General features: G+C 29.9%; 2 protein-coding genes across 5 annotated transcripts; one reads left to right on the plus strand and one right to left on the minus strand.

The window, feature by feature from the left end:
- Positions 1 to 334: 334 nt before the first annotated feature.
- Positions 335 to 27987, minus strand: LOC127069265 (transmembrane protein KIAA1109 homolog). Of its 4 annotated transcripts, XM_051006051.1 has the most exons (52): positions 27608 to 27987; positions 26685 to 26994; positions 26466 to 26609; positions 26051 to 26370; positions 23690 to 25968; positions 23310 to 23596; positions 22930 to 23233; positions 20400 to 20591; positions 19921 to 20296; positions 19700 to 19850; positions 19347 to 19630; positions 18950 to 19208; positions 18516 to 18878; positions 18345 to 18421; positions 17910 to 18246; positions 17649 to 17830; positions 17339 to 17564; positions 16858 to 17246; positions 16642 to 16803; positions 16424 to 16549; positions 15155 to 15293; positions 14137 to 14379; positions 13441 to 13697; positions 13296 to 13325; positions 12796 to 13099; positions 12323 to 12721; positions 11717 to 12223; positions 11233 to 11648; positions 10706 to 11144; positions 10365 to 10612; positions 9579 to 10276; positions 9310 to 9470; positions 9015 to 9223; positions 8565 to 8794; positions 8271 to 8489; positions 8045 to 8116; positions 7800 to 7955; positions 7504 to 7683; positions 7214 to 7415; positions 6750 to 7132; positions 6235 to 6647; positions 5794 to 6123; positions 5401 to 5712; positions 5092 to 5284; positions 4785 to 5014; positions 4400 to 4681; positions 4124 to 4312; positions 3850 to 4056; positions 3560 to 3583; positions 2962 to 3092; positions 2615 to 2823; positions 335 to 2460 (listed from the first exon to the last, which is right to left on the minus strand). In XM_051006051.1, the coding sequence occupies exons 2-52, from the start codon at positions 26935 to 26937 to the stop codon at positions 2241 to 2243; spliced, it is 14943 nt and encodes a 4980-aa protein (XP_050862008.1). In that variant the 5' UTR covers positions 26938 to 26994; positions 27608 to 27987; the 3' UTR covers positions 335 to 2240. The 4 variants fall into 4 exon arrangements, with proteins under 4 accessions (XP_050862008.1, XP_050862005.1, XP_050862007.1 ...); XM_051006048.1 differs by having other exon boundaries at positions 19347 to 19850; positions 23322 to 23596; XM_051006050.1 differs by having other exon boundaries at positions 18534 to 18878; positions 19347 to 19850.
- Positions 20765 to 22867, plus strand: LOC127069283 (uncharacterized). Its single transcript, XM_051006110.1, has 5 exons — positions 20765 to 21141; positions 21234 to 21512; positions 21625 to 21901; positions 22017 to 22361; positions 22463 to 22867. Exons 1-5 carry the CDS (start codon positions 20805 to 20807, stop codon positions 22833 to 22835), a joined length of 1611 nt encoding a protein of 536 aa, XP_050862067.1. The 5' UTR covers positions 20765 to 20804; the 3' UTR covers positions 22836 to 22867.
- Positions 27988 to 27997: the final 10 nt, after the last annotated feature.

Below are 27997 nucleotides of genomic sequence, written 5' to 3' on the forward strand. Positions count from 1 at the left end.
ACCGTTACTCGACATGCACTTTGTCGAGTCACACTCGACATTACATCTACGGAGTAATTTGTCAACGATTAAAACTCGCACATTGACGAATTACTCCACAGATTCGCACATTGATGAACTATTCTGTAAAAACATAAATTTTATAATAATAGAAAGAGGTTGAAATATATATTTTTAATCATAATAGGAATTTTATATATATATATATATGTATATATATATATATATATATATATATAATTAATATTTATTAAATTAGACTACATTACACCACATAGTCCTTTTTAATTAAATATATAAAAAGTGAATGTGCAGTTAAATAAACAATGAAAGATCTCTGTAAAATAGCCAAGAAAAATGGTTTACTCTATATAAGCTGCAACTAATTCACAAGTTCTTACATATGGACGAGATGCATCATCATTTACAATAAAAGTATAAATAAATACAAAATACTTATACAAATATTATCTATATAACTTATGCGAGATAATTACAATTACATAAGTTATTACTTGCACATTACATGAGATAATTTCATTTTTTAAAAGAAAATACTAATATAGCAAAGTCAATATTATAAGAAATCTGTATACATATACATAGAATAATAAAAAAGTATGTTCTCCATATCTTATTATAAATCCGATATAATATTTACACCATACACAGTAATTTGAGAAAAAATAAACACAACTTGATATTATAAATTACACGCTTTCCTAAAAAAGATCATGAATTTTTCGAATAGAATTAAATCTTATTATATCGCGATTCTAAAATTTTAGCATTTTACACTTAATTCTTTTGGACAGAGATAATTGCAGACAACTTTAATTCAACTAGTATTTTTTTATTCGCTTAATATTTCGATTTAATATTTTCCATTTAATAACTATGACACAGGTATACAAATACTGTTATAACTTGGGCCAGTTTATGAAAAATCTAGCTTATGTCACTTTTCGTTGGTATATCTAATTAATTATTTCTGTGTGCAAGATTATCCTATATCACATATTACAAATACATCAAGCAAAATAATAATAATAATAATAATAATAATAATAATAATAATAATAATAATAATAATAATAGGAGTAGGAGTAGGAGTAGTAGCAGTAGCAGTATTAATAGTAATAGTAGTAGTAGTAGTAATAATAATAATAATAATAATAATATGAATTTGTACACCTACAATAGTCTGCAACTCAGAAATAGTAATGCGTCCATTATAATTTATATTCATAAATGGCGTAATTAAAAAAAAAGAGTAAAAAAAAAAAAATTCCGTCATAAATAAATATTTTCCTAACTATAAAACATTAACAGTAAAGTATCACATATAGGAAAATGCACCAGTATTTATTATTGCTGCAACATTTAATAATCCTTTAAAAATATGTTTTCAATGCAGTTTTAGACAAACATTTCCTATTTGAAATATAAATTGTCTCTATTTTTATATTAAAAGCATTTTTGAATGATCAATATTATATATAGATGAGTGTGTGCGTATGTCTATCTGTCTGTTGTGTCTTTGTATTATTAATTATTTCTGAACAAAATCTTGAACAAATTGATAATCATTATGCTGCAGCGTTTTCTTTAATATGCGATATATATATATATATATATATATATATATATATATATATATATTACTGGTGCTGAATTATGTATACTCACTGATATAATTTCATATTTCTTAATAGAAATTGAATTTAATAGCTACTATAAATTCTTTAATGTACAATTGTGTTTGATTACATCTTATTATGTTTTCAGATATTCTTACAAACCCCTATTGAAACACACCATATCATATCATATACATCTGAAATATATCAGCTTTACATGTACAAGATCAAAGTTCTTATATCAAGAACGATTACATATTACAACCACTATGGTTCGTTTTCTTCATTAATTAGAATATTAATGTTGTATTTCTTTCCACAAAGTAAAGGAAAGCAAAGACTTTGTTGCATAACGATCTGTCATTGCTTTATAGATAGAAAGAAAGAAAGAAAGAAAGAAAGAGACTTTTAATATTCTAAACTTTTAGTATCTCAGTTCATTACAAAGTTCCTGCTACCCACTGTTATTACAGTTATAGCAACGAATTATTACTTTATCTCATGTACTGCTATAAATAAATAGAGATCACGCGGATTTTATATATATATATATATATTCGTTAAAAGTCACATAAAGCGCAAAAAAAAAAGAGTTACAAATTATTTTTCTCTTTTATGTTCCTTTTGTTCATCTAATGGTTCCTCACGTACAGCTAATACCATTCTTAACATAAGAACAGTAAGCAATTTATCCAATGGATCCATAAATCCTCTTTGAATCCATTTAGGTATCGTAGTACGTGCATGAGAAAATCCTAATTTTTGAAGAATGTAATCTATACCATATGGTTCTATACTTTTCCCAGCCCATGAAAGTAACCTTGGTAAATATAAAAATGTTTAGTATCATTCGATAATAATGAACACACAGACACACACACACATATATATATAAATATATATATATATGTGTGTACACATAACATAATTTAAATTGATACAATACAAGTATATACATATTAAATAATTCTTACCTAACAGTAGGTTCTAAATGCCATGTTTTACATCTGTAAGATCGCCAATCCTTGATGAACATCTCGGCTGGATCAAATTGTTTGCGTTTTCTCTCATCTTCTGTCGTAATAGTCGTGGATGTAGGAACACTGGTTGCACTTGTACTCGCACTTTCTTTTTCTTGCGGATCTGGACTATGTGCACGTGCACTCATGGTTTGCATCGTATGCTAAAAAAAAAAAAAAAAAAACGAAGAAATATTAAATGCATTATATATAATTATTCATATATTTAATTTAAATATATGTGTGTATATATATATATATGTAAATATGAGATGCATATGTAACGTAACAAGAATCTTTACCACTCGTTCTTTTTCCTTTACATATGATGTAATAAGATCATGCAGAAAGAAGAATGCCTCTGCATCGACAGTAACAAAAATATGATCTTCAAATTCTGTAATGAAGCTGCACTCCACTAACGGCTTCTCACCTAATAGATAAGTAATAATTAATAACCAATGTGCAGAAAAATCTACAAATTCGTTATCATGAATATATGAAAAGTTATAAATGATATCAATTCTAGCATAAAAGTTATAAATAAAATTATAAAACTCCACTATATATGTAGCATTTAATATTATTTATAATTTATTTATGATCGTAAGAGCTTAATTCACTACATGCGAATTAGACTACTTATTATAAAATAGGAACTCTTTAAAATATATGCTTTCGTATGTTTAATGCATTTATGCATCATTTTATTACAGAACATGCTCGATAAATTCGATCAAACGATATATATAACTAAAAGATATTTTTGATATATTAAAAGCAAACTAAAACTCTAAGAGTATACACTATAATATGTACAGATATTATTAAAAATGTGAATTCTCTCTCTCTTTTTTTTTTTTTTGTTATATTGTGAATAAAGTTTTACTGTATACTTACTATATAAAATATGCTTAGGAAGTCCTAAAAAAATTATGAAAAGAAGAATATTGCAAAATATAATATAAAGATAAGTAATGTTTCTAAGAAATTGCAATGCAGAAATTTAAATAATTTCAGAGAATAATTTATAATAAATTATTCCATAAGAGAGACAATAAAAAATCGATATAATTTGGAATCAATTTCTGTACAAACTATACATATATATATGTATATAAAATACATAATAAAATTATTCATATTTTTATGAAAGTCTTAACAAATTAATATTAAAAAAATTGTCATACCTATAACATCTGGAGTACGGGCGGTTTGTAAATGTTCAGTTTTTAAATGTAGTTGCAATGAAGGAAACGCAAATATCACTTCCCTTGCATGGGAATGATCCTGCAATTTCCCTGATGTAGTAGATGTACTTCTACCTCGAGTTGGATTATTATTATCAAGTGTACCCTCTGTTCTATCTTTTTCAACGCATGGAAATCGATCTACGGCTATATAATAATTCATAATATAATTATATGATTAACATATTTCAAATATATACATTTTACAACTTACCATCAATCTCACTATTTGCAAAAGCATAGTGAAACCATTCTTGTAAAGATTTAAATTGCGGAGGAAATAGTACGCTACGACTCAGTCTACATACGGTAGCCATAGAATGATGTCTTGCATGTTGTTCTTGCTGTTGTCCTAAGCTAATAGTCAAAGTTTGTACAACATGTACATCGCATGTATTTGGTACTAAAAATAAAAAAGAAGCGAAAAATAAATGCAAATATCATTAATTAAATATAATACATTGGTGTATAAATAATCGAATGAACGTACATTCTACACTTGGAATTTCTTGAGCCTCTGTAGCAAAACTGATACATGGTTCCTTCAATGAGAATAATGCCCAACTTTTGCTTTTGAAATTAATACCATGGAAACAGGCCAAACTAATATTTGAACCATGCAATTCCATTGTACCTCCAAGAACAGTTCCAGTTGATGGCAATGAAAATCTTAAACTACCTAATTGAAGACCAGCTACTTGAGCCAATACACGTTGCCAATGTCTGTGATGTCTAGCGTCAGATATCGCTGTTTGATTTAAATTCCATGGTCCTATAAATAATATATTATTTTAATTATACGATATACATTTTAATCGATGTATGATACATCAATTTATATATACATATTATATTATATTATATCTAAGTTTTACCATCGACTGTAGATCTCTTTTTTTGTTGCCTCTTTTTCATACTATTATTATTTATTCTTTGATGTCTCGGTTGTAAAGAACTAAATACTCGTTTACTACTTTTAAATTGTTGACTAAAGAACTCGTCCAATTTGTAAAACATTTTCAATAAATCTGCTGTTGTCGATTTACTGATCATAAGTTGAAGTTGGTCCCAACTCAAATCACCATGCATGAAAATGACCGCTGGCCTATTATTTTGATCACAAATATCAGAATAATGAACTAGTAACTCTATTTTGAAAAAGAAATATATGTATGAGAGTACCTTCTAGTCGGCATAAATGCATCTCCATTGGTATGACGATTAATCTTCCATTCGTCACGAAGTGTAACATCCAAGGAAGATACTCTAGACATAAGTACACTTGTTCCCATATAATCGAGTCGTAATTCTAACGCAAATAATTTTAATCCAACTGTATGATCAGGTTCTATTCCAGGTTCTTCTCTAATGTGTACTACATAAAAGAAAAAAGAATATTTTAACACAATTTCTTTCTTTCTCTCTATTAAAAAAAAAAAAAAAAGAAAAAGAAAAAAAAACTTAATATTATACAAATAAAAATATACTAACTGTATGTATCAATTTTACTCAATTCAATAATTCCACCGACAATACCACCCTTAGCATCTAGACTGGAACCACCCAATCCAATGCCAATATATAAGTTTTTATGTCCAGTACTACCTATAGATAATCTTCCATCTGATCTGAAGTCTTTGGTCATCCAAGTGACATTACCCATGACATTACCCATGTTCATATGTACATTTAAACGAGTAAAATTCACTGCAAATAATACTAAAGTCTCCCATGCTGATTCTCTTAATTTAATTTCAGACGTGACCTTTTTATCCGTGCTAAAACTCCATCCTCGTCCAATGTCTTATGAAGAACAATATATCGTAATTATTGCTTTACAATTATAACACGATCGTATTTAATCGATAATAATATTAAATATACCTTTTAAACGCGCGTGTCTTGGTATATCGCTTTCCAAACTAAGTCTTAATTTATCTCTATTTAATGTAGGACTTCTCTCAGGTGCACTCTTTGATAATCCATCTCCTCCATGTCTATCATAATGTTTTAACAAGGAACTACCCATTACTGCTTCTTCTTGATTTAATGGCGGACTTCCATCTCCTTCAGAATATGCCGTACCTGTACTGAGATCACCAAGAAATAGACGTCTGACTATACTACGTCTGTACCATGCTTTTGGAAATGCAAGGATTTCGGTCAAACGACGCATGTCGTATTTGAACGAAGCAGAACCAATATCAACGATTGCTGTAAATTATAGAAATGTATATATATATATGTATATAATTCGGGCTATATAATGATTGTAAGATACAGATAAAAGTTCTTTAAAAACAAAGAAAGAAAAAAGATACATACTCGAAAATCGTATAACAGCTCGACTACTAGCATCTGGAACCTTTTTTAATTGTTCGCTTTGGAAATTAAATTTTCTAATCCTCGATAAATGAAATTTCACGAATTCGACGTTAATGCTTAAAGAATCTTTTCTTTCACTGTCCGATAAGGGTGACCATTGAGCTTCTTTTAAACCAGTTTTCTTGCCACCTCCGTAAGGATGAAAGATATACACAGAAAAATCTGCAAGACATCCCGTCACGGACAATCCACCGATAGCTGAACCCGTTTCCTTGCCTGTAGTTTGTGTAACTGGAGATTTATATTCTCGAAATTCAATAAGTTCCTCTTCGGCTCGTTTTGAAGAGAATACTATGTCAAGAGAAGGTAATTGTAACATACATTCTACTCTAGAAACTGGTAGACAAGAAAATCTAAAATATAACAAAAATAAAGAAACGTTTACAGTATTAAATTATGCAAATATAAATATAATTATAAAAATTATAATCAAATAATATAAGTTGTTTTATTACCTAAAAGTAGATGGCTGCATATGAAAATATACTATAACATCGACTGGGAAACTAGCATAAACGTAATTGCCACTAGCCGCAGTGGCTGCCCATGATGTACTCTCTATGTTTTCCGACGGAAAGCCGGAATTTGTTTGCGTGTTATTTTGGAAATTACTTTTGCTTGGAATTGGTTCTAACGTTTGTTCGAAAAATTCTAAAATATGAGGACTTATAATAGTTTCTTCTGGGATACTTTGAAGAGTCATCCAAGCGAAGAGACTAGCTTTTTTAGTGCTAGATTTTCGAAGTGTAGACGAGGGAGTAGGATTTAATAAAGTATTTTCTGTTGAAACACGTGGAGACATTGTTTCTTCGGGAAGAGTTTTGGATTCATAATGAACCTATAGAAAACGAAACAAAAATTAATAACATTCTATTTAATTACGTTTATGTAATCGTGTTTAAGTTTATATAAATTTTACCTTCACATCTAGACCAGGAATACGAAAAATGGTTAAATCTACTAAAGGTACACTCGCATGTTGCAAGTATCGTAATCGTGATGTACTAGCAGTGGACGATTTTTCTTTGCTACTTAAATGTTTTCTACTGCTGCTTGGACTGCTAGGTTGAAATTCGAACGTTCCACCAGAACAGGATCTCTCCTTTTTCATTTTACTCATACTATTAAAGACATGTATGAATTTAATATATACACATGTATATATGTATGTGTATTAACACGTGATTATAATTTAATGCTAATATTTACAGCTTGATTTCGTCTTCCCTCGTTGGATCTTTCGTATGAAGAACACATTTTCCACTATTAATTAATACTTTCACATCAAGTTCAAAGTCTATGTTAGGTTCTTGAGTCTTTTGAGGTGTTATATATGGCGACGAAGTAGACGAAGTTTGCTCTTTTCCAAATGAGTCGAGCAAAGGTGCGCTATCAAAAAAAAATATATATATATATATATATTAAGATTAAATAATATAGCACAAGAGATTCACGAATATTATTATTTATTACAATAAATAAATAATAATTATCTCTCTACGTACTTTCCCTCCATGCTATCATAACTAGATGTACAACTAGCGTCTCTATTTTTTTTTCGTAATTCAACTTGCTCTCCTTCTATTTCAATAGTCTCTGGCCACTCTAATTCTCCCTCAGGTAAACTGAACTCTGATCCCGCGCTAGGTAAGGACGATTGCCTATATTAATCAGAAAAACGAAGGATAATTGATCGAGATAAATACGGATGTTAAATTTGAATTAAACATTATATTCAGTTTCAATTCACCTGCACATCGTATGAGTATCGCTAAATGTAACTCGTTGTCCGCTAAGTCCTCTAACACGAAGAGAAGCAGATCTACAATAATCGCATGAAAATGGAATACTATCATATATTTACAAGTAGGTATATACTAATGATTAAACTGTGGAAAATGAGAAGGTACACGTGCGTTATGTTATAATGTATGTATGTATGTATGTATACATATACATGCATATATGTATCTCACCTGCTTGGGCCACTTCTAGGACTACTTTCGTAACTGGCCGAATTTGCTGAATTTATTTCTATATTTATATCTTCTGGGCTTTCAAGTTGATGTTCTGGTGTTGGTGAAGGTACGATAAATGACCTTGAACGATACGCATTAGTTTTACTCCCAAGACCTAATTTACCTTTTATTCCAGATGCCTTAACCGATTGTCTTCGTAATTTCTGAATCATATCCCTGAAAACATTAATATTGACGATACAATGCAATCTCTTTCTTTGGATTTTAATATTTATATTACAATAGCATTACCTTCTAAAGTCCTTAAATACCATAGCTTCTAATTCATGTAAACGTTTCATTTCTTGTTCTATAGTACCATGAGATGCACCTAATGATCTTAAATCGTTTATTATCTTAGCTTGTTCATTCATTTCCTTCTCAATTAATTTTGATCTTTTCTTAGCATCTAAAGTAGGATCGAAAACAAACGCAGGCAAACTGTCGGTCCAATTTTTCGACTTTTTCATCAAAATACTCTCCTAAAAAAGATTTAACAAGTTATTGTTTATATAAGGACAAAAAAAAAAAGGTACGAAGAATATAATTTATATCTAATATAATTAGATTAAATACTTTTATGTCTTGCAGATAAAAAACTACGAACACACTACGTTTCTATTGTGTTACCTGAGTAGAAAAACCAAGATAGAGCATAAAATATGAAAAGAAAAAAATAAAAGAAAATTAATTACACCATACTTTTTTCTTAACCTGACTAGTGCTATTATCTGGTTGATCTGCATCGTCGCTATCGTAATCAGCTGGAACATGCATATCATCTTCTTCAAAACCTGTTAACATTGTCAATGTGTGACCAAGTGCTGATAATTGTTGTCCTACATTAACATCAAGATGAATGTCGACTCCCTCCATTTGCCACTGAACATTTAATATCCATTTAGCGTTATCTACGAATTATTTATTCAGATTCAAAACATATGATAATGTAAAAGGGTGTCTTTGTAATTATTTATATAAAAAGTTTATATGATACCTGATTTATCTTGTTTCTGAGCAATTGTTCTACTACATACTTCATAAGTACCTTCAGAAACTACACACAAATTCATTATACTACTATCAGTCATATCTGGTTTCCAATCATCTAAAGATGTTTCAAAATCTTCTGCAAATCTTAGACATAATCCTACAAACCTAGAAAGAAAATATATATATTTTTTTTTATTAATATACGAAAAGAAAAAGAGAGGGAAAAAATGTAATTTTAAAATATAATTTTAAGAGGAATATAAAAAATAATACCTTGCTTTACTAACTAAACTACCACTACTACATGCTGATATGCTGGTATTTTCAAGTGTAACCACAACTGCACCCCTTAATTCTCCGTCATATAATCCTCTGTTTAATCCCCAATTATTTGGTGGTAAAGGATTTAATGGTAGACAGATACCCATATCGTCTACCGTTAATTGTAAAAATAATGTTCCCAAATGCGGTGCACTAAGTTGACTCGTTAATTGACCAAATGGAACTTTTTCAAAGACTTGTTGTGTAGCTGTTAATACTTCCTTATTTAAATTAGATCGTTTCTCGTTCCAATATTCATATGCATTTTTATAATTCAACCAAACGAGTATTGCTTTATCGACAGCCATTGGTTGTATGTAAATTAATGGACGTTTTAGAGTAATTAAAACTACTTCTTTGTCTTCACCTTGAGCCATTTCTTCTTGAAACGCATTTCGTAAACCTACTCTTGTATTAAAAAATGCAAACTGCTGAAACTCCGGTTCCGCTTCTTCAAACAGAGCATTTTTTAATAATTGTCCAAGACTCAAATTAATATCAACTTGTGCTTTGCCAAATAACTTCATGTGTGGATTTGGTTGAGTTGCACCAGAAACATTTTGTACTCTGTTAGATAATTGAAATTCGACGGTACCGGTTTCTAAACGAACTGCGGAATTTGTTGGAGTTGTTGCAGTTAATTGTATTCTCTGTGAAAGGAAAGAAAAATTTTATAATTGAAAAGACGTGATATTGATAACAAAAAATGATATTGTAGATAATGCATAATAATTTTACCTTGATACGAATGACCAAAGAAAATAATATTCTTTTTAAAGTAGAATTTGTTGATTCGTCGTCTTCGAGCCAGAGAGGAACTGGTTTCTCTCCACCATATACTTTTTGTACGACTTCGTTAACTTCCTTCATAAATACTTTTTGTACAAATACTAAATGATTTAATAGATCTGTTGTTAAAGAATGTTCAAATGTACCAATGTCTGCAGTGGCACTCAAATAACTACCCTGTCTTAAAACAACTCCATCTACAAAATTACACAAATGAATAAATTTTAATAACATGCTCACGCGAATTTATTAATATTCGTTATATTAAATAATTCTAAGAAGAGTCTTACCAGCAATTTTACTATCGTTTAAATTGTTGTTTCCGTCTTGTATATATTCTGCTGATACATGTACTTTAGGAAGTTCAATACTTGCTTCAGAAGGTAGATTTGCTTCCGTTACTTGTAATTTTGTTGTAAAACTTAGACTATGATGAGGCAGATCTATTGTAAATTTAGCTTTACTACCAGTTACACCCGAACTGTTTACTTGATCCATTTTATATTGTGCTTGTAAAGAAGGAAGCAATGCTGCTGTTATACTTAAACTTTGAAGTATTATATGAAATTGCATAACAATTGGTTCCAAGAGGCTAGGCATAACTTGAGATTTTTCTTCGTCTATAGTAGGTGCTGGTGCATCATGATGTGGACTACTGGGTCCAGCATCTAACTCATCTGGTTGCTGTCCTCTCGACATTCGTGAAGATGTTCTTGTAACTCTTAATTCCTATTTAATCGAGAAAATGAAAATGATTCGAGATATATTACACGATACATCGAAACAAATAATTACATACTAATATTCTGAATCTTACCTGTAAAGTTGATGATAATTGTTTACTACCTCTCGTCATCATTCCGTGCAGAGCAACTGGATGCTGTGGTATATCTATATTTACAGCTCCAACAGTTAGCAAGCCACTGTTTTTGTCTTTCTGACGTCTGGTGATGCTAGAGTATAAAGCTTGTGATTTTCCAACTGTTATTTTGACAACGGTCTGTTGACTGGGTGCTACACCTTCCAGTAAAACGATCATGGTTCTACCAATCTGTCCTGTCAAACTACATTCCAAACTAGCAGGTCGAGTTTTTTTACGACACGTTAAGCTTGCATGCAAACTTGTAATTTCAGCTTCTAGTTTTAATCCACTTAAAGTAGCCAAAAGTCGAGTTCTATGTATTCTTGCAACTCCAAAAATGATTAGCCTAGTCCTTTCACCTGTTACAATACCTATGCAATAATATGCAGTATAAATGACAATATAAATTTATTTCGTTAGTTATATTTATAATACCCACTTAATTCCCTTGGAGGTGGTACCGGTGTGGAACTATTCTCTACATTTAAACCCTTTTCGAGATCTCCATCTTTCGTTTCATTCAAAATTTCGTACTTCTTATTTGTTTTGTAATGTTCCGCCGCATCCGCGGGTATAGAAAATCGATGCGTAATAGTCTTAGTTTCTGGACGTGTTGCATATAGATCTAAGAGATAATAGATGGTTTTCCAACATCTGGGTATTAAATTAACAGTATCTTTGCATTTATCCGATAATATGCTAAATTTATCAAGACCCGATCCACTAGGACTCGCTCCAAAACTAGGTGTAATAACACCTTCGCTTAGATTAATGTAGCCTTTTACGCTTTTTCCTGTACTACGTAATTTTTGAGCAAAACTTTGCGGTCGAGACCTAATACTTGCACCTGGTGATATGACCTTTTGTTGATTTGGCTCGAAACTATTACGAAGTAATGGAACTTCTGCTTTTTTTCCGATAAGAAGGTGCTCTTGTAAATCGGATGCTAGGTGCAAAAAGGAATCATTGAGTATAACATAATATGTGTGTGTGTGTGTGTGTGTGTGTGTAAAGAATAATATATATTTAGATAAAATATATTTACTTGAGGAGGAGCCATTTTTTGTGACGGTATCATTGACAAGTAAATTTGTATTTCGTTTGGTTTCAGGATGTTGTTCTTTCAATTCCATTTGTGTCTCCTTAACATTTTGATACATATTACTAATTTGATGCAATAATCTGAGTAATGGCATATTTACTTGTTGACTGATATAACGTATATTGAGACTGAAATTAACTACTGTGCTAGTATGTTTCTTCAGTTGACCTCTGGATATGTATAAAACATTTTGTTTTTGTATCATATCATCGACTGTCATATCAGCCATTTTTTTAACATCTATATCGACACCAATTTTTTCACATAAAAATGCCGGTGTTTCAGGAGGTATGTCCAGATAAAATTTCGATCCAACACCTTTCTTCTGTTGATGTTTGTTACCTACATTCGTAAAAAGCGAATTAATACCATTCAAAAACGATTTAACTAGGAAATATTAAAATTAATTAACACACTTTTCTTTTTGTCTGTTACTTTTCCAAATTCACTGACGACTATATCGATACGCATTGTATCCATACATCCTACGAGAGACAAATTCGATCCTAAGCAATCTAAAGACGACATATTGTTTACATTTCCAGAACCAATTGCTGATAACATTTGTTGAGGCATAACAGATAATGAAGATAAAAGAGGTTCAAAAATTAAATGAGCATCCAATAAACGAAGTGAATCTTTCATTGGGTATAAAAATGCACCACTATGTAAATCTGAATCTTCCGTATCATCTGTTGTCATAGTATTAATCTTGGAATCCTAGAAGCATTAAAAATACATAATTATGAGATTGATAAAATTAAAAAATTTCTTTGTTCATTTTCAAAATATATTTTCATCATAGGAAAATATTTTGATGCACAGGAAGTCAATGAAACGTGATGAAATTTATAAAATAAAAGTGAATAAAAAGTAAAATAATGTTTTTCTACATAATTAATTTTTTCTGAAGTACCTTCATTGACTTTTGTTCTGCACGAAAGACCTAAGAAAATGAGAGAACATGTTTAAAAATATAGTATGTATTTAGAAGCATAAAAAATTGTATTAACTGAACACAAAAAAAAAATCATGTAATTAAATAGGATAATAAAATTTACCCATTGTCCTTTTACATTTCCTTTTTCATTATCTTTTATAAACTCTTGTTGTTTCGCCATCCAATTATATAAATCCTCTTCAGTGTTAATAGGTTTATTTGAATGATGACTTATTGGAGAAGTCACTTGATCTAAACTCCCGGTACTGTGTTGACTTCCATGTAAACCTCCAGAATAAATACTAGGATTAGAACCAAGCTGATGAGAATGGGATACTTGAATTTGTGGTGCCTTTTCTTCTCGTAATGCTCCATAGCCTAATACAAAAACATTTTTTCTTTTTTTTTTTTTCATATAATATAATTCTACAAATTTAATCTAAATTGTTTATAAAAGTACCCATTAAAAGTTAAGAAGCATTCATATAAAACATTAAAAAAAATTAGTATAAGCAATGTATAGAAAAGCTTTGGATATAACTAAAGTACAGGTCAGAAGCAAGAAGATATGTACAATTAAGAAATTGAAAATAAAAAATATTACTTAGTTTGATATGTTTGATAATATTACAAAGGAGATAAAATTATAATTTTAAGAAATATTGACTGATAATAATTATGACAATAGATTATATTAATTCATTAGAAATTTTTTTATGTAACTATCATATTTATTTCTTTATCTTTTAAGTGTAAAAGAGTAATTTAGCCTGATTAGAAATTATCATTATCAAAACATTTTAGATGTCTCACTTACTTATATTATTTTGTTCTCGATTTTGATTGAACAGGCCACCGCTTGCAAGCAAGGGAAAGACAATACTTGCTCGTGTACTAACAGGCACTTGTGTAGGTTGCAGCGATTTTCCTCTCTTTGGAAGAACTACTGGTGGAGAGGGAGAGGTTAGTGAATCCGGGCCTGGAACCGGTGTTGGTAATGGGGTTGTATCTTTCCCACGAGGAGAACTTACAGGAACCGTCAAACCATCACCACACATGCCTGGTTGTTTCATATTAATCCAATTTTTTTCTTTACACGAAAAATATGTTTGCAGTGTCCAAAAGTACTTAAGAAAAGCGTATAATGATATCGATCAATAAAATATTCTCATCGTACCTTAGAATATTATTAGTGGATATAATTGTTCAATTGCACATATTAACGCTTTTCTACAGTAATAAGCTATGAAATATTGAACACATTTTTTTAAGCTGTGCAAACATAAATGATATTAATAGACTATTTAACAAAGCAACAAAGCATGGATGTGTGTAAGCATTTAAATACTACGAATCTCTTGCTATATAAATGTTAATAAGGCAATGCTAATTTAATCAGTTATATCAATAATTATTTAAGTATTATTTTGTAATTTACATATTCAAAGTACATCAAAGTTTATGAAGTTATAAAACTATAAAAAAAAATAAAGCTATAAAAAGCATTAGTAAATTTGTTAAGATTTTACACGATAAAGAACAGAAAGTTATTAAGAAACTTTTTCTTTTTTTATATTGATAATATAATCAAAAATTTTAGTTATTAAATTATTTGATATGTAGTTAAGCTAAAAAAATATATTTTCACCTCACAACTCTATACCAGCTATAACCATATGCCATATATAAAAGTAATATATTGTTACATTAAATATGTTATTAAATTTCAATAGATATATAAATTCATAAAAACTAGGGAAAAAATAAGATTCTGCTGCCTTTTTCTATATGAAACAATAATATATATGATGTTGATTTATATGAATAAGTACTACCTGAACTTTTATCTTGTCCATTCTTGACATGTATATGTTTGTTTATATGGTCCGTGTGGATTAGCATAGCACATTCATCTGTCACTTCCTGATCATCAACATCTCCTGCACTACCCTCCCCATCCGTCAGCAAATTTTCCTACACATTAATAGGCCAAACCCATACATATTTTTAATATGTAATAATTACTCCACTCTCTCATAAAAGCTGCAGAATGCATTGAAAAAAAATGTATAATATAAACAGTAATAAAATAATTAATTATAATATATCCTTTGAAATTATAATATAAGAAGAGATGATTTATATATCATAATATTTCAGCTAATAATATTTGTTGTATAACATAGAATGATTTTTACATATCAAATATACACTTTAATGTTCTTTTAAGCTTATTTCAGAACCTTTCTTTATTTTAACGTGCAAAAAAGATTTTTTTAAATAATTTAAACATTTTTAACGTTTGTGTTTTTTCAATATATATATAACCCATAAGCATCAATATATTTTACCAATGGCAGTATAAAGAAGTTTCCTCTTATGGTAGCATAGAGTGAAAAAAATTCACATTGCGTTAGGCACATTCATATGTATGTGTGTGTGTTATATAATAACAAAATAGCATTATTTAATTAATATTATCACATTTGGAAAGAGACAGCGTGTGTATTTTAAAAGCTCATATTATTGTATACCATGTGTAAAAGCACATTTGTTTATATGGAAGATATATCTACAATAGTATTTGTTTCAAAGATATTAATCAGTTAAACAAAAGATGCTATATTGACTATAGAAATTTTTTGGAGCTAAAATTACAGCAGCACATATTTTCACAAAGATAATTAATTAATAATAGTGAAGAGAGGACTTTGTAAAGCTTTTTGCATGGTGATTTAATTTGTCCCATGTATTGAAAAAAATGTTTCTTACTCTCTTTTACATTGTTATTTCCTTCCAGATCTTCGTAGATTAATTGCTGAAAGAAGAATTCTCAACAGAATTAACATTTTCGCACAATGAAAAGTATATTGATTACTTATGTTTATTTATCAAATATGTGAAAATGATGGAATGCAGTAATCTTCTGAGTCAAAATTTAATGGTATTTTTATTTGTATACCACTGGATTTATACTTTTCATGAAGAGTATAATTATACATTTAATAATATTTTCCTATTAAAATTGTATTAATAACATATTAAATCATAATGATGGTAGATCTAAGAATTTTAATAATATGTATATATATATATAATCTTACCTCATCAGGATCAGAAACAGCGAACGTAACGTTCAAAGGTTTCACGTGTTTCGTTTTGTAATTGTGTTCCAAAAGTAATGGAGTGTAAAGTACATTTTTCCATTGTCTGCTTAATACAATAACTCCCTTGTAAGATAAAATAGAAATATAAAAACAAGTTACAAATATATTCATCTATGTATCATATCAATATAAATATTATATATAACTATTATTACCTGTCGAAGCGTAGATAATAGAGGTAAATCAGATTCCTTAAGATTGGTCTCTATATTTGCTAAATCAGAAAGTAATACATAATTTTGCAAAATCGTACACAACTGACAGGACGGGTCTTCTTGTAGAGTTTTAGCCAACGGTGTTAGTCTTCCATAACGACTCTAAAAAATATATCACTCTGATGCATATAATTTCTTTAAAGTATAACAATTTACCTTAACTGGCATGTGAATTCCTTGAACGTCTAATGCTTCTGCCATGAGACAAGCAACAATTGCTGTCGATCTTCGATACATAGTTCTAAACATATGGACGATTCTAATAGCAAATTTATTACTTGGATTCATCCAAGCATTAATGGCTGGAGATGCAGTGCTAAGCAAATTCCAATCTAATCGCGTATAATCTATTTTCCGTGTTATTGGAGTACGAGGCGGTGCTGCAAAATTAAACCATACAGTTTTCAATTCTATAACACATGAGACGGTATTCCCATTAGTTGTTTTGGAGTTAAGACTAGCGCAAGTAGCACTGTTGTTTATCTGCGTCCCACTAGGTACGTTTGCCGAACTTGTCTCTTGCTCGGTAGCTGGAGCTGTAGAACCTAAATTAATGATAATATAATATCCATTATTGTCTTTCTTGTCATTAACAAAAATTAAATAACATTTTGTTATAAATCTTTTTTATATATACCAGCTCCATTATCCAATTCCTCTTGACTTTTTATACTATCAGTATACAATAATTCAGTATCTGCTTTCTTGTCATCGCGTCCGTTTTCTCCTTTCTCAAATTGCGACCTTTTTACAATTTTCAATTTAATTCCTTCCAAACCACATTCGAACATAATGAATCCTAATCGATCTTCTCCACTACCCATAGTAAATTCTTCTGTAGCTTGAGTAGGACCTGTTTGTTTCTATCAAATTACGCATATTTATGATAAGTATAAAATTATTTATAAATATTGCAATGATATATCTCAATAGATCAAAGTTGTTACATTTGGTTTATCTTTTTCATCGGGTAATTGCAGAAGATAATAATCAATGCATTTTAATGGAGAAGTCATTCTTGTACATGTAAACAATACTCTTGAATAATGGGCAGGTATAGCTGTTATAACGGCATCTTTTAATATCGAAGATTCATTCCTAAGACGACGCAATTGCGTATGAACTTTTCCTATAAAATACGATAATAAATAATAAAGTTATAAGTTATACAGTTACATAATATGATTAAGTGATGTATATATACTAACCAACATTTAAAGTAATTATAATTTCTTCCTGTTGTTTCTCAGATGTTTCAATATATACAGTTTCTCCGCCACCAAAATCACTCACTACAGCTGTGGTTTGATGACCGGGTAAAAATGCTTTACTAATTTTATTAACTTTCTTTTGGTTCGGTAATACGGCAGGTTTGTGAAACGTTTGAACGACTTCTCTCGCTTGTTTACCGATATAAAATCTTGCTGTGACATCGTCGAAACAAATTGCAAATAATGATACGCATGTAAGATCTCGTATATTTTCAAGCGCAGAAAAAGATATTATTTCTTCAACAACAGATGCTTGCAATAACGTTAAGTTCATCTATAAATGATAATTATAGTTATTTATATTTAGTAATTATAATACTGTATATATGATATTTTAATTAAAATATGTGCGTGTGCATGTGCATACAATACCTTTGGTAAAATGATGCTACCTTGTATTTGTGTCGTAATACTTTCTTCATAAACATTAGTTTGCAACGCAATTTTACCTAAACATAATATATAAAAAGTAAAATTGATGTGTAGATGAAATTAGAATTCAAAGAAGAAAAAAAAAGGTTGATTTAATGAGCATAAACCAACTTTTATCATCACCCTGACCATTCTTAACATTCCTTTCTGCTGTTGATCGTTTAGAGCTGGTTTGTACTTGACTCCAATAAGATAAACTTTGATCTTGCTTTAAAATGTTAGCATCTTTGACTTTTTCTATACATTCGTTATGAAGATGATTTAAGATTGTTAATGGATGTAACATAGCCAAAGTTGGTACTATTGTTTCTATGAAACGTTGAAGAGACTCTAACACCATAGGACTTATCATGATATCAATATCTCCCTTGAATTTTATAATAACTGTCGTTCGAGATCCTGTTTCGTGTGCTGCCAATAATTCCTCTTCATCGTGAGTAGTATTATTATCCTCGCCTAATTTAATGAGATAATCTTGAATGAAATGAAAATTTAATAAAAATAATCTTTAAAGCAATCCCTTAATATAATTTTTATGCGTTTACCTTCCATTTGATTTAATGTTGTACTATCCCATAAATAAGGATGCGTGGGTGTTTTATTTGAGGATCCTGCAATAGGTGAACCATCGCAACGTGTTACCATTTTTAAAGACGTAAATCCTTCGCTAATCGTTTCAAGTTTTGGCACATATTTCCCTCCTACATAAACGAGTCTACCATCTTCTGTGCGTTGAAATACTGGTGTAGTAAATGCATCTCCACCAGAAGGTAATGATGATTGTGTCCAATTGGAGCACTTTACCTTCAGTTTTATATTTTTTTTTTTTAGTTATCGAATATGTATATATATATACAGGTATATTTATTTATATAATGTCATTTAACATATATAAGACTGACACAAAATTTTACCGATAAAGACATATTTATATCGCGTTACCTGTGTTAAATGACTGACGTAACTTGACATTAGAAGCGGAGAGTCGACTATCGGTTTATTCACTTGCATGTGCAAATTCACGAGTGTAACATCCTCTTGAGACGATACAGCAGATATAAAACTTGTAGATGAAACAGAATGACTATCAGAAGAATCCTGTAAACCTCCATTATCATTCAATGTACCAGTATCATTCTGGAGAGTAGCATTCTTGGTAACTCTTGGACTACGTTTTGAGTTTAGTGTTTGAGTTTTTGCTCTTTCTAAAGTATGAGCTTTATCTGCTGCAGAAAGATTAACATTCGTTGAACTTTCCACAATAGACAAATCGGATGAAAATTTTTTTTTCATACTATCGTTACGATTTAAAACCGAGCCGGAACCAACGATAGATTGACGTAAACTAGATGTTCTACTTCCGCTCAAACCATGACTCATATCTTCATCGGCGGAATAAAATGCTTCTGAATGATTTTCTGATGACATTGAGATAGTTCTTTGAACCTAGATAAAAAAAATGAGTTAAAAAAAATTTATGATAAATTTTTTAATTCAAAAAAACATTTTTATCTACCTCTTGCTTGAAACGTTCCTCGGAATCTGATCTTACACACAACGAATGATGAGAATCAGATACATTGACACGATCGCTGCTTTTTGTTGACGATCTTATAGTTCCAGAAAAAGACATTTCTGTTGGAACTATAGGTAAAGATTGAGGACTACTACTTTGTTCTACTGTATCCACGTCTGTTGCATTAAAATAATCTACCGCTAATTTAGAGTCAGATACACTACTTTTTGGAGCAGTTTCAATTTCTGGAACGCTTAAGATAGATTTGCTACGTTCTGTATTTAATTTAGAGTCAGAATCTAATTTTTGTGGTAACTGTGCGACAGGACTGGCATCAACCAAGCGATAGTATGGAACATCTTTTATATTGGATGCACTGTAATAAAAACAGATATTTAAAAAACATATATGTGTGTGTATGTGTGTCTGTATATATTTGCAGCTGTAATATATATTATATTATTGTTCATAATACAGACCTTGGACGATCGATATTTTTCTTTGAAGTTTGCAATCCTTCCTGAGCAATAGTTACTTTGACTCCTGTGACAGGATAACACGAGTCTTGCAAAGATACATCTTGTAAACTATACGGAGGTGTATGAAAAACTAATTGATTATCGTGTAAAATAGACTGTCCAAATCCTTTTTCTTTTCCTGATTCATAGATCCTAAAATAAAATATTATAATACATTGTATGACTGCATTATAAATAAACATTATTATGTCTAGTAACCTATGTAATGTAGTAGTTGTATTTTGTTTTGGTATGTGTCAAAATTGTAAATGTATATTAGGTGTAATTTCTTCTTCATGTTTTTGATACAGAAAAAGCAGTTTTTTTATATTTTGCAATAATAATAATAGTACATAATATTCGATCATGGCTCAAAAATTAGAAATTGAAGAAATTTTAGATCAAGATTTTCTCCAATTTATATCATTGGCCAAAACTTATTACACTGAAATTCTTGATGAGAAAGATAAATTATTATGTATGCAATGGCTTACAAAATTATGCGGAGAAAAGGCAAAAGGAATATCATCTAAACGTAATCGAAATATATATTTATCGCAACTTCTTATGAATATGCAAGAAAAGAAAATGGCTGGGCCATTTTTATCGCCTCCAGGTGACAAACCTTTGCCACCTGCAAGAAACATTTTTAGTTCGCAAGATTCAGATAAAATCTTTTCACCAAAAATGGAAACTGAGCTTGGTAAGACATTTCCCAATAAATTTTTTATTATGAATGGAATACTTGAGAAATAATGTTTATATAAAATAGATAACAATTAAATTTGATGTTAGATGAAATGCCTGACGATTTTCAAGAAAAATCAACAGATGGTCAAACATATATTGCAATACGTTGTTTACCAAACGATCAAGGAACATTTGCATACGTTGCATTAAATATTAATAAAGAAAAATCATGTACATCCAGTAGCATATATTACCCAAGTGCTAGTGAGACATCTAAATCAAAACCTTTGGACAATATATCTATAAGTAGTGGAATAGAGGAACATTTATCAGAAGCTCAAATGGAAGATTTTTACAAACATAATATAGAACCTAAAATATCTGGTACATACATTAAAAGATCAATAGTGCAAATATATATAAGGATATATTTCAAATAGTAAATATCTATTAAATAGTATGATAAACCTATTATAGGTACATGTTGTATGTATAGGTGACATTACTCAACTGTATCAATCATTACATATGCCACAAAAAACAACATGTTGCAAACAAAGAGATGGAATGAAGTTTTATAATAAATTACTTAAGCTAATTGATAAGGAAATAACAGGAGTCGAAAATGAGCATAATGACATAATAAAGTTCTTAGTAAACAGATTAGAACAAGATCTAAAGAAAGAATCCAAAATGAAACATATGTTCAAATTAGCTCCTGCACAAAAAAACTTGAAGCTCTTAGAAATACTAAGACAAAAAGTCGTTGTTCGGTATTTTCAATTAAAAATAATAGAAATATATTTCATAATCAATAACAAAAACCCTTTAATCAATTTAATAAATAGTATCGCGTTAATTATTTCACTTTTTGCTCTTACGATATAGACTCCAAGAAGAAAAGCGACGACTTTTAATAGCAGAGATGGAAGAAAATATGTTAACATCTTCAATGGACTTTAAATGTTGTGCAAAAACTGAAAATGGAACAGAGTCTATGTGGGAACTGGCAGTGACCAAACCATTAACAGACAAAGATATTAACAGATTATGTGATTTATATCCCGAAGAAATTATTTCTACCTTTTTAGATTTACTTATAGCTGACAGACAAATAATATTAGAAAGAGGGAAAAAAAGACAATTAAAAATGATAGAAAAAATAAAATTTGAAATAGATAAGGAAATTCAATCTGATAAAGCAATATATAATAAAGCACGAGAAACATATAGGTATATTATTAACAATTTATATTCTATTAAAATACTTAAATATTTATTAATCAGTTAAATGTTATCGAAATATTAAAAAAAAAAAACTTTTTTATTATTAGAGAATGGAATGAAATTTTGTCAACAGTTGAAGACATGATATATGATACAAGAAATAAAACTGATAAAAAAAGTGATAAAGTATCAGAACCAAAAGAAGGAATATTAGACAATATGATGGTTGATATAAAAGAAACTGAAAAGTTAGTTGTAGAGGAAGCTCGTCTTGGGGAGATGTTAATTGAGAAAATTATTGAAGCAAATATGTGGACATTTTCGATTCAGGAAGATGATAAAAAAGATGAGTCATGGGAAATGAAGTCTGCAATAGAAAATATGAAAAAACAAAATAAAATTTATAAGTTGCTTATTGACAAACAAAAAATAAGAATTAAGCAACTACGTGAAAAGTTATTCTATAACCAAAAGTATTAATTACTTTCTGATTATATATATTATATCTTTTATAATTTATCTCTCAATGTATAGCAACACTTCTCTATTTTATTTATTAAATTTCATATCTTACCTGTAAGCAGCAATATTAATTCCATCTTGTAGATCGTGATAGCTTGGTTTAAAAAATCTTGAGCCATTTCTGTTATTTCCAAAAAATGCACATCCACCGATGCATCCGCATTTTGTTGATTTTACGCCACTTTCTTGGGGCCAAAGAAACCATAATCTTTTTGTCGCTTCATCGTGCATTTTTAAATATTTATTTTGTACTAAATGCAAATCATGTTCTGGTGTAGGAAGAGAAATTGCAGCTTCCAGAATAACTGGACCCAAAGACACAGACCCTACTTCAAGCCAAATGTCAGTTCCATCACCTGTACAATAAAATTGAGCATATAGGTTTACCTACACGAAACAAAAAATTATTCACAATATTTTTTTAACATATACCTGACAACCTACTACTTGTATTATTATGTGACCTTCCACTACCAGTTGTATTAGTATTACTCGTATTAGCAAAATGACCAGCTGCAGATACAAATTGGCGAATCAATATCGTCGGTAGTACTCCCGTTACACCAGATTTTACTTGTTGTCCATGTAGATTACAAGTTGATAAACGAATTGGAGATATCCAGAATTGTATTACTGTGCCCACTTCTTGGAAATATAAATCAATAGCATCTACGGACAATCTTGTCATTCTATATTTGATATCTTCAGAACTAGGACATCTGAAATATATATACATGCATATATATATATATATTTATATTTTGTATATATTAATATTTCTAACTCATATAATTTTATAAAAAATAGGTCACCTATAATGTTTATCAGGATCGCTATCTGTACATTGCAATGGAGGAACACCATGATGACAATGATGAGGTAAATCCGGAGGACGTAAGCTATTTTCCGAATTCTTCACCATTAACAAAAAAGTTTCCAAAGAAGTTACAAGATGATGTAATTGAGGTGAACTTATTTTTCCACTTAATTTCCCTAATTGTATTTCGATCAACCATGCATATTCCAAAGTTTCTTGATCCAAACTTCTTCCTTCGTTGCTAAACATTGCATGACCTCTCACTTGTAATGCACTTAACATTAGATGACCTTGATTTAAATGTCTTTCTTTACTCGATCTTGCTACATTATCCATAAGCAATGCTATTGCAGGTGAAAGAAGAAGCTGCAATTCTGTTTCTTTGAAAGTTTTTCTCATTTCAAAACCAAATCGTTCAAGGAGTATAACAGGACAGGGCGGATCATTTTCTCCACAATTTTTTATAAGATGAGCTTGTATATCATGCATTGTGATACCCACCGTAACTTCTAATGGTCGATAATCTCGTGGATCAAATGGTTTAGATTTGATTTCCTCATCTTCCATTGATGCTTCAACACTGCTGTTTTGCATATCTCGATCCTTACTTCTATCTGTACTTACAACCGTAGGACTAGCTCTACTCTGTTGCATATCAGTGAAAGTTTGATAGTCGCCAAATAAATTTTCTTTTAAATGCATAAAACTTCTTAACAATGATCCATATAATATTAATATGGATGGTCCGATTTCAAGTTCCAAACTCACTTTATCTGGAGGTATAGATTGAGGATCAAATTTTTGAGTACCATTCCGTGTCCATTGAAGACTCGGAGATTTTCGACAACGCGTCATTCTCATTGGGGAAAGTAAAATTTCTTCTTTTTCAGGGGTTGTTATATTTGCTTGTGGAGTAGGTCCCAATGGTGGACATGGATGATATGTATAATTAATACTTAATGCTACAATTGGTACGGACCAACAGTCTACCCATCCTGACCCTTTTTGACATACGTTCCTCCATTTTTTACCTTTGTGTAATTCGTTTAAATGTTTATGAGATCCATCGCGTGTCATAATCTTTGCATTTTTGTCCAATGCTAATAATATTGCACGGTTTGTATTAACTTCCGGCAAATAAAAGGAAAGATCAACGCTTTCCCCTTGAATCCAAAAACGTAAGGGTATTGTTAAAGGTAGAAAATCCACAAATGGGAGATCAAATGATAAATCAAAAAATTCTCCACAAAAAGCAATATGTGCGTTTTCTTGATTTTGCGATGAACAATCGATCCAATTATATTCGTTACAAACTGTGATTAACTCAAACTCTTTCAACAACAAACTAAATTTCCATGTATATGGAACAAAATGCAAGATATCAGGCCTTGATTTATTGGCCCATTCATTAATCATATCCTGAAAAAATTCTTTGTGCGAATAAACTAAATTAGCCGTGGCTTTGCATCCAGTCAAATTAAGTGTCCATTCTTGATGATCGTTCCATCTTATTGGATAATGACATTTTACTCCAAATTCCAACGTTTCGCTCTCAAATAAACTACGATATTGTAAGCTTGTCGTAGCTTCTAAATGTAATAACTGACCAGTTATTTTGGTGGTGTATCCATCCTGCAAGACTATCCATGGCATGGTAATTTCTAAATATGATCCTGGTCCTACGTTAATATGAACAGCATTAGTTTCTCTATTTTTACTAAACAGTATATCTACTGTTGCTTCATTAAGTGTTGATAATCTAATATCAAAGGATTGCACTTGTCTTTTCTCTCCTGGGATTGGAGTTTTTGTGACTTTCAATGGTTGATAATCATTTGGAAAGAAAAACTTGAATAAGTGTTCTCTTTGTCCATCGGCCCATGGACCGTAACTAAAATCTGTACCCTTCCCACATTTAATATCTATACCCCAAATAGGTGGCATTGCTTCAACCATATCACCATTAACTAATTGTATCATTTCTGGATGTTCAGGAACAAATCCAGGTTCATCCATATAATAATATACTTCCATATTATTAGAACTTAAGACAACAAAACCTTCGCCCATGTATCTAGGTGGATCATCAACCATTCCTGTGTACTTGGGGCTAGGTGCTAAAATGACTTTGAAGTTTTCTGCTTTACACTTTGAAAAATGCATAAAATGATCATGTCGAGATGCTGCTGGTTTAGTGGAATATACAAAATGTGCTTCTTCTACAGTTATTGAAAGTGTTGTCGGTACTAAGCGATTACCAAATACTAATCTCCCCTGCAAGTATTACTAGGTTGAACACACATATCCCTATTTCACAATAATTGGGTATAAAAATAATGTAATTGTTACAACTGACCGTGCAAACATCTAATTTAATAACAGGTATTAAATCTCTCCAGGTTCTAGCAATAACATGAGCTTCTTTTTTTCTAATGTTGTCAACATGACGCGAAACATCCATTGCATTTATTTGTTGACGATTTTCATGATTAGCATTGCCTAACGACGTTACATCATGATCATCGACATTCATGCAAAAATTGTCTTCGTCTGCAAACATTTGAGGTGTGAGACCAAATGATTTTTCCAATTGTGCATATAACTGACAGCGATTATATACATGTAATTCAAATCCATTTAACATTACTGAAAGTCGTGTATCTGAATGAGAAAGATCTGAAATATAAAATAAATTATTTGAATTTTTTCAAGCTGATGTTTTTTATACATAGTATTCTACTTTATGTTAAATATATACATGCAAACATTACCTTCTGATACATCTTTTGGGACATAACTCCTCCACCATCTAAATATAAGCCATCCATCTTGTATTCTAATACTATAATCTGTTGTAATATAAACTATATCTCTAAACATTATCTTTCCACTTAGAGCACTTAATGTAAATGATCCTAAAAATGGAACAGTATAAGTATCATATATTTTAACACATATATATGCATTCTAATAATCGCTATTGTATATACCAATTTTAACATATCCATCACGTATAACAAAACGATTCAACAATTTTGTTAATATGTAACCAATAACTCTGCTATTATAATAAACTATATAGATGATCCAAGATATGGCAGATACTAATGAACAAAGCAACCATATAAAGTTGCTGTCCATTTTAAGATCATCAAGAATAACATGATCAGAATAGTTCCAAAATGCTGGTTCAATACCAGACAAAAATGGAACGGTAACATTGTATAATTCGTTCTCTTCCATGATGATTTTTTAAAGTTTCTCAAAAATCAAGGAATATGAATCATCATGGCTTGTAGGCTGGAAAATAAGTAGCATGTATCATTTTACGAATGATGTATTTTTTAATTAAAATGTCAAGTATTTTCTTTGTTCTAATAAAAATACAACAAAATTATATATATATAGTAGCTGTTCTTTAAACTAGTTACATACGTACTTATATAAGATACAAATACTTGATAATTAATCGAAATATGTAACAAATTTATTGAATTATGGAAGAATAAGAAATTCCTATATGTATATATTAGCACATTTATGAATTTTGTAAACATAACCTATTTAATAGAATATATCTAACAGTGTTATTTATAAGTGTAGTTATTCGTTAAATAATTAAATTTGATTTAATTATAACAACGATACATTTAAAAAAGTTGTCATCTTAGTAGACAGCAATCAATGAAAATTCTGTAAAATCACTAGCTTGATAAAACTATTATCTTATTATGAAGATATTAAAAAAATATCCATATACAATTGACAATATGATAACAACGTATTACATTGTTAATATCATTTATCATAAATCATTTAATATCAATGATATTTTCTATATATGGTGCATTATTAATCTATCGTTTTATGTATAAAAATATTATCTTTCAATAATTACGTTATGTAAATTTACCTGTCCTGAACACTTGCGTCTTAAGCTATATTAAATTTTTGTTGTGTCACTCATGATTTTATGTTTATCATTACATCAGTTTCAAAAGATGTCAGAGAACTGTCATCAATGACCAATAAGATATACAACCACTCCATACTTGACCAATGCACTCTAAAAGAACATTCACAGGTTCAGAGAAATTTCATAGAAGATAAGGGTAACTGTAGATAATACTATAGTTTATCGGGAATGTTGGACTCATTTCATTCAAGCGTACCAATCAACGAAATGTTATGGTAACATTTCAAAAAATGGCGCGTCATTCGAATAAATTTTTCGAACTTTTAATACGATAAAAAAAAAAGTATGCATACAACAATCAACATATTTGTTTAAAAAACATCTACG

Source organism: Vespula vulgaris, chromosome 15, assembly GCF_905475345.1.
Source record: "Vespula vulgaris chromosome 15, iyVesVulg1.1, whole genome shotgun sequence".
Classification (NCBI taxonomy): domain Eukaryota; kingdom Metazoa; phylum Arthropoda; class Insecta; order Hymenoptera; family Vespidae; genus Vespula; species Vespula vulgaris.

What these genes read in the sequence shown, in the direction of transcription:
- LOC127069265 (XM_051006047.1), bottom strand. Translation starts at nt 26,937, where the DNA reads ATGGAAGAGAACGAATTATACAATGTTACCGTTCCATTTTTGTCTGGT. An exon ending in AGTTTAGTTAGTAAAGCAAG is followed by an intron (nt 9,471 to 9,578) that starts GTATTATTTTTT and finishes TTTTCTTTCTAG; the next exon opens with GTTTGTAGGATTATGTCTAA. An exon ending in CCGTACTCCAGATGTTATAG is followed by an intron (nt 3,584 to 3,849) that starts GTATGACAATTT and finishes TAATTTTTTTAG; the next exon opens with GACTTCCTAAGCATATTTTA.
- LOC127069283 (XM_051006110.1), top strand. Translation starts at nt 20,805, where the DNA reads ATGGCTCAAAAATTAGAAATTGAAGAAATTTTAGATCAAGATTTTCTC. An exon ending in AAAAATGGAAACTGAGCTTG is followed by an intron (nt 21,142 to 21,233) that starts GTAAGACATTTC and finishes ATTTGATGTTAG; the next exon opens with ATGAAATGCCTGACGATTTT. An exon ending in TATAGAACCTAAAATATCTG is followed by an intron (nt 21,513 to 21,624) that starts GTACATACATTA and finishes TTGTATGTATAG; the next exon opens with GTGACATTACTCAACTGTAT.